The 7,429-nt window shown below is 41.4% G+C and overlaps 1 protein-coding gene across 1 annotated transcript in view; it reads right to left on the reverse strand.

Moving 5' to 3' along the window:
• Nucleotides 1-7,429, reverse strand: part of PKHD1 (polycystic kidney and hepatic disease 1 (autosomal recessive)) — a 259,529-nt gene that overhangs the window by 66,301 nt on the left and 185,799 nt on the right. Inside the window, exon 59 of the mRNA XM_010583200.1 lies at nucleotides 3,572-3,732. Coding sequence (XP_010581502.1) covers nucleotides 3,572-3,732 — 161 coding nt within the window. The remainder of the gene's footprint in view (nucleotides 1-3,571; nucleotides 3,733-7,429) is intronic.

A 7,429-nucleotide genomic window follows, 5' to 3' on the forward strand; every position in this document is an offset into this window, starting at 1 on the left:
TAAGAAACAAATTTTTTACAATGAGAACAACCATTCACTGGAACAACCTCCCCAGGGACGTGGTAGAGTCTCCATCACTGGAGGTTTTCAAGATGCAATGGGACAGGGTGCTACATAATCTCATCTAGGCTCCCTTTCCCACAAAAGGTTGGACCAAATGATCTTTCGAGTTGCCTTCCAACATGGTCTGTTCTATGATTCTATGATTGTTCAGCACAAATTGGTTTAAAAAATACCTAGAATGTATCTGCCAGCAGAAAGAAAACATGGGTGTCTGCAGGCTTTAGAAGTTGAAAGGCTTGGTTTCATCTCTCAGACATTTGTGTATCAGCACACTTAACTTCTACCCTTAATGTGTCAATCTCTCATTGTTCACTGGAGAGGACACTGGAGGCAATGGAAGTGGGGTCAGATGAATCTTCTACCAGCCTTTGGTCCTCAGCTACATTTCCACCAAGGGAAGACAATGAACTTCAATGTCTCTGGACCTGGCTGTCGTCAGATTACAGACATGAGGCAGTATGATAACAGAGTCCTATAAATATTGCAGATAGCCAGCAAATGGTTGAAACTTTAACTACAGAATCATGGTTGTATCAGCTCTCCTTCATGAAGTAGGGGTTTTAACCTGAGCACAGAAATCAGTTGAGTACACGAACTGTTCATTTATCCTTCATTCCTCAGCTAGACACACTCATGCTTATAGCTAATTCTGCTGTACAGCTTGTGATTCTGGAATTTCCTGTATCATGGTACCATTTAGTGCTCCAGGCCTGGCCCAAAGCTCTTTTGTAAGAGGTCTGGTGTAGAGATGAGTTTGGGGAGAAAAACATTTTGTCATCCAAAAATGGCAGCTCAAAGAGATTAAAATAATTACAAATTCATGTTAAACTCATTAAATTGTTTTGGATAATTTGAAAAATGATACTGTGAAAGTTCCTCATAAATGATTTAGGGGGGGTGTTGGAAAACATTTCAGTCTAAACTTTTGCAGTATTATAGTTAAAAGAAAAAAGAAGAGCAAAATGTACCCTTAGATTAAAAAATAATTATGCTTTTTTTTACTCAAACCCTCTTTTGTTGTTGCTCCTTTTTCTTTTAGTAGAAGTAATAATAACAAAACTCTTGGATCTCTTCCCTCCTGGTTTTTTTTCTGAATTCTGTGGTTTATGCAGAAAACTAAAACTTCAGTTTTACATGAACAACTCTGCTTCTGCAGAAAGCCACAATAAAAAGACCTGGTCTATGACCCAAAGAGGTAAGACAGCAGGTAAAACATCAGGCACACAGGAAGACAAAAGAAAAAAAAAAATGGGTACATGATTAAATATACATTGCATGGCTTGCTGCTGCCCATCTGCAGTGGCAGAACTCAGGAAGCCAAGTCATCCTTCCTTGCCTTTTGCATATACGCACATATATATACAAATAACATATTACATATATACTATATTGATTGCATCTTCAATAAATGACATCATGTGAATTCAGGAGCATTAATATGATACTGCCTGATACCCTGTGCCCCAGTTATGGCTCTCGCAGGGTCTTGCCTATGGTATTCTTCTGAGAAAACATCTCCCTGACGTTTGTGTCCCTGAAGTATATTGAGTGTTTTGGTTTGCTCCCCCGGAGTAATCAGAATATCTAGAAATGGCTGAGGGCCAATAATTTCAAGCTGATTGTCCAAACTGGAAGCTTAAAGGGAATATATACATGCATCTGGATAAAGTGTAATTAAAAGGATATGGAAAGCCAGACCTTTTGAGTCTCAAAGAAACTTGTGTCCCTGAACTGTGGAAGTAGCAAGGATGTTGTGTAGCTACCTGAAAAGACTCTCTCTTGTTTCTATGGTTAGTCAGGCCAGCAGAGCACCTACCACTGAATTGCAGTGCTCTGATGAAGCAGCTGGAGGGGGTCAGAATTACTCAGGTTTAACAGGGTACCAGGTGGATACATGGACAAAGTGGGTCTTGACCACCCAGATAACATAAATACTGAATGCTCATTTGGATTTAGGAAAGGCAGAACTCCAAGGGCCAAATTCTGCTCAACAGCGTTGTAACACCACCATCCTCACTGGCCTCGAAGCACTGTCATGCCAAGCGGGAATCTGGCCCCACAGAAGATCTGTGGGAGCAGGAAAGGTGAGCATTTTCTCCTGTTTGTCTAACGTGGGAGCCTGCATTGCACTGTGCAAAATACTCAGTGCTACAACTTTCAAGAAGGAGAAGGAGAGAGTAGAGAAGGGAAGAAGACAACCATGAATTCACCTTAGCATCAAGCTGTGCCTTTCCAAATGTTAACCTCGAGAGGAAAGGAACCGCAGGTCAGAATGAGAAATACAGAGGAATTTAACACACAGTTGTGAAGGGAGGGTGGAAAAAAAATTCCCCATTCATATTTGGGCAGCAAGAAGAAAACACAGCAATTTTGTTACAGCCTCAGAGGCAGGCAGCATTTACCATATGCTGTTGCCTCCATTACACAAGCAGATAAACCCTGTGGAGTGCAGGTTGCACTGTTAGTGCACTTTAGGTGGTGGGGATTCCCGGCATGCCTTTGACTGCGTGCCAGGGTGTGCTAAAAATCTAAATAAAATCCAGGTTCTGTGTGCAAAAGTGTGTATGCATTAATATGCAGGTACTAAGTGGTAATACTGCTAGGGTATTAGCACTTGCATGTGATTCATAATCAGGGCAGAAAAGGTAGAGTAAAAAACAGTGTGTTTGCATCTAGACAACACATTAATCAGCCCTGTAAGCAGCCAGTTAGAGCAGGATCCTTAGAGGAAAAGCCTTTACTGGGTACACATTAGACATTTTGTTTAAAGATTAAAGTTCTCGTGTTTAATCAGTTTTAGAGTGGGATGGAAAACAGGATTAATTACAGTCCCTTCCATCAGTCTCCCATACTGCTGGAGTCACAAATGATGCGCCTTTTCAGCAAAATGGCCGCCATCAGCAGCAGGCGCAGGAAACGCTAATTGTAATTAAAGAGTTTATTTGGAATCAGAGAGCAGAGTTTTAATCAGGATGAGAAGGGAGCCTTGCTGTGTGAACCTTCAGAAAGTGGTTACCGAGCAGAATGGGCCTTTTTAAACCAGACAGAGGGGTCTTTAAACTTCTGGAGTGGGTTTGCAGCTTGATTATCTCCTCAGTGGGATATGGATGAAAATCCTCGCTGGGCCAATTGTTATTATTTTGCACTTATGTAGCATTTACATGGCCTGTCTCTCTTAATGCTCTCAGAGGACTTTGCAAAGGGCAGGTAAGTTTTGTTCTGGTCTTAAAATGAATTAATTAAACCCTAAAGGGGCTAAGGATGCCAGATGACATGATTCTGCAAGAAGGCAAAGAGACACTGGTGGACACAGGACTGTGCAACGAGGCCTCCCAGACTCCTACACTGTAATTCACTACATCCATCCTGGAAAGGCATCACACAATCTGGGACCACCAGCATCTCGACCTCAGTTGTAGGTCTCGGTGAAAGCCTGGGGTAAAATCACATCTCATGGGTCAAAGGTACGCACGACTTCGCAGGCGCTCCAGCCAGCACAGGCACTTACCAGCTTGCAAGTAGAACTGCGTCCATTCAAATTCTGACTTTGGGAAAACAGAAACAGGCGGTTCTAGGTCCAGGACACCTCCATCCAAATCCTTGAAAAGGGCCTTCCTCGAGCTTTTGCAGCTCTTTTCAGGGAACATGGTGTCTTCAGAGGTCTGTATACTGACAGGTAGGAGAGGTAATGTTATTATGAAGAAGAGAGCAAAAGAAAAATACTGTGCTGTTGTTTGTAATTTATTTACACTGGTAACACACTTCTGCACATACATGCAACATCTTGATGTTTTACTAGGTGAACTCACGTGCCCAAGAAAAGAAAAAAATGGAAAGTAAGTCAAAACAAATGAAACCTAAGCATGTCAGTTAAGGTATACTCTGCAAAGAAATTCTGTAGCAATATTTGTATTTTGGCATGTTTGTATCAAAACTGACAAAAAAAACCAAATCAACACCCTTTCTCTTCAAAAGTTGGCTGGATTTGGACAGAGAAAATAATCTCATTTCCAGTATAACTTCTGTTCCCAAATCTCCTCTTCCCTGGGGTTGATGGTGTGGACCATCATGGTCCTTAGAGCCAGCTATACCGCTGCAGTTTGAGTACCTCTGGTTCCCTCTTGGCTTTCCTGATTTGAGGAACTGCAGTGATGCAACCATCAATATCCATATGCCATTAATTTGTGACCTATGGCAGATGAAACCTGTAGTTGCTGAGTGAAGGGGAAATGTGTATTGGCTGCTATCACACTAAGTGACCAGGAATATCTCTGGTGCAGTATGCAGTGCTGATACGGCACAGGCATTGCTCTTCACATCCACCACGTGATGGATTGTTTAGTTTTTGCTTACAGATTGGTGTGTGTTGTACACAGTATTTTGTTAAAAAGCATTGGCTGCCTAGCAGTACTTGTTTGCCTTGTTCTCACCTCTGTACTCAGGAATGGGGGAGCCCAGAAAAGTGCACCTTGCCATGAGCAACTAAGCTTATGCAGAAGAAAGCACGAAGCAAGGTGCAATGGCAGCAAGTATGAGAGAGGGACCCAGCAGGGAACACACATCTTAAATAAAGGCTTACAGAGTCCTGGAACAAGCAAGGAGAAGATTTACAGTCGGGCCACAGAGGGTCCATCTATCCAAGTTAACCAGTTTCAGAACCCATCCTTTTCCCAGATCCACTGGTACGGTCTGTCCCTGTCTGTAGAGTTAAATTGCCATAGCATTCAAAACAGGATGGTCACATCCAAACTATCAGTTTGGAAAAGTCCTTGACCAGCTCCCAAACTATGGCATTGATTAGGCCAATGCTAGCTGGTTCATGCCAAAGCCAAGCCAATGACCATGCTTAGAGTCAAACAGTGCTAAAACTCAAATCCTGATGGCCAGTTCCTTGGTTCTACTTAATTTACTAGTATGAACATAACCAGAAGAAGCAAAATAAAGAGACTTCTGCTAGGAATTCAGAGAATTTTGTTGTAGGATCCACTTAACATTTCCAGAGCAGAAGCAAACTTGAAAGAGAAAACTCATTCTAATAGGACACAGTGTGTAAGGATTAATGTGTTTATAAACCTGTTTTATTTGCTGTTGTTTTTCTTTCATGCCCAGGTGGTTTGAATTGTGTCTGAAAAGATTATTGTCCTAGTTTATGTTCTAATAAAAAAATGGGTTTGGATATTCAATGTCATTTTGGTGTTTTGGTGGGCTTAAAAAGAAATGTACATGGATGTCACCTCAAAGCTATGCCTGGGCCAGGGTTTCATCACCCAATCACAAATATTTAGTAGTAAGCAATTACTCAACCAGTACTGTCTCCCAGACAATGAATAGCTATTTCTCTCTTTCTAATAACAGGTTCAGATCCTAAGAACATAATTAAACCATACTTTGAAAAAAAGACTCATAAGGTAAGAGAGTTTCAGAGTGTTAGTCCAAACTAAAACAAATCTCTTTTTGGATGGCATGAAAATGTATCTTGGCAAACTACATCTAATTTTCAAATAAGTTTATCCAATTTTATAATCAGTATACTCTCAGGAGGAAATTGTAAATTTAGTGGCTTGAAACAGCCAGAAAAGCTTATAAATTTCTATGTAGATCATTAAAGTCTGGCTTCCATGAAGGAGGTACCTGCAACAGGACAGGTTTGTTGGAGGGGAACTCACCTCACCTAAGACATATATAGGACAGCTGAGATGAATTATTTCTGAGAGAAGGGTCTCTATTAACTACAGAATGAGTTTAGTTTCTTCTTTAGATTACATGACTAATTTTTGGATCACTAAAATGTAGGGAGCTGAATCACATGTTGAGGATCTTGAGTGCTTTTAACTGCATTTTGACTAAAGGTTTAACACAGCTTAAAGGAACTAGCCAACTGGCCATATCACCCCTGTTCCAAAATATAATGAGGTACAATGATTTATAATCTAGCAAAGTCCATGGAAACATCTTCAGATTGCTACATGGATACACATTAAGTCTTGAAGAAGGCTTAGAATTTCTTGGGCTCAGGTTAGAAAAACACAATTATTGATATATGCAGAGATTTACAGTAAAGGCAGAGAAACAAATGAGCCAATGCCCCCAATCAACACAGCTCACAAGAGCTGGAGAACAAAGATAGCTCCTCTGATCCTGACAGCTAGTACAATTCTTGAACATCTCTCAAAAGATCCAGCATTTCAGCTGGCTGGGTCTACCAGTGGGACAAGCAAAGTACTTCATGGTCTTGCTATATTCCCTGATGTTTCTATTTTCTCATCTTGCTCTAAGGCAATGCTCACCTTCTCTTTGACAGGACGTATCCATCAAGATACCCCTTCAGGATGCTGAAGCGGAACAATGCAGCCACAGCTTGGATCAAGCTCAGCAGTTGCAAAGGTGGATTAAATATATGCATGCAGATAATGCACAAGGAGCACTGAGAGATGAAATCACCCTCAGAGGTTTACCAGACTACTAAGAAAGCATTCGGTAGTCCGTGTGCATTCATCATGTTTGAAAATCACCAGCTCTTGCAGTGGACTGCGTATTCAGCAGCTTACTAATAGCATAATATTGTGGGATGGATACAAGAGTGAAATGTAATGGGAGCTGACAAGCTGGACAGGTGTCAGAAATCTACACGCAAACTAATGCCCAGAGCAAAAAGCAAAAATATAGAATAAAATAAAAACTCTGGCAGAAGGCTGGAGGGGCGCTAAACATAGCAGTGTGGGACACCTCCAATTATTTTTGACGGGCAAGTGGAGTCCATGCTGGATTTTTTTGCTACTTCAAGGCTTTCCTGACATAACCTCTGTATTGTGTTCACTGGTTGTAATAAATAAATAGGCACGTGGTCTCCACTAGATGTGGTATGTTTAAAATGCTGCAACCAGCAGTGACTTAAGGTTACAGATGAAGCTCTCCCCTCCCTCCTCCACATACCTCCTCACACAGATGATATTCTCCCTGGGCAGGAGCAGTTCTGGCAATCATTTGACATCCCACAGCCTGCCTGGTACTGATCAACATTTCCGATGTGATCTCGCAGGCAAAAATCAAGCTCCACTTCCCTGACCAAAAGGACATTCCCTGTCTCAGGGTTTTTTTGCTGGAGGCCCTGACATTTTTGGAAGCCTGAGGCTGAGAAATCAGAGATGCTCAGGATGGAGTTTTAAGAAATGGGATATGTGAGGCTTGTTTTGCTATACAAACGTCAGTAAAAAGGGAAATCCAAGAGGATTGGTCTGGAGATGCACCTTGATGGAATCTGAACCTCAAATTTAAAAAAAAATTGCCCTAAACTGAGGTTGGGGGGGGGGGGGGGGGGGTTTTTTTTTTTTTTTTTTTTTTTTGGTTTTCTCTCTCTTCTTTTTTT

The sequence above is a fragment of the Haliaeetus leucocephalus genome, unplaced genomic scaffold (genome assembly GCF_000737465.1).
Source record: "Haliaeetus leucocephalus isolate CR32 unplaced genomic scaffold, Haliaeetus_leucocephalus-4.0 Scaffold871, whole genome shotgun sequence".
NCBI lineage: Eukaryota > Metazoa > Chordata > Aves > Accipitriformes > Accipitridae > Haliaeetus > Haliaeetus leucocephalus.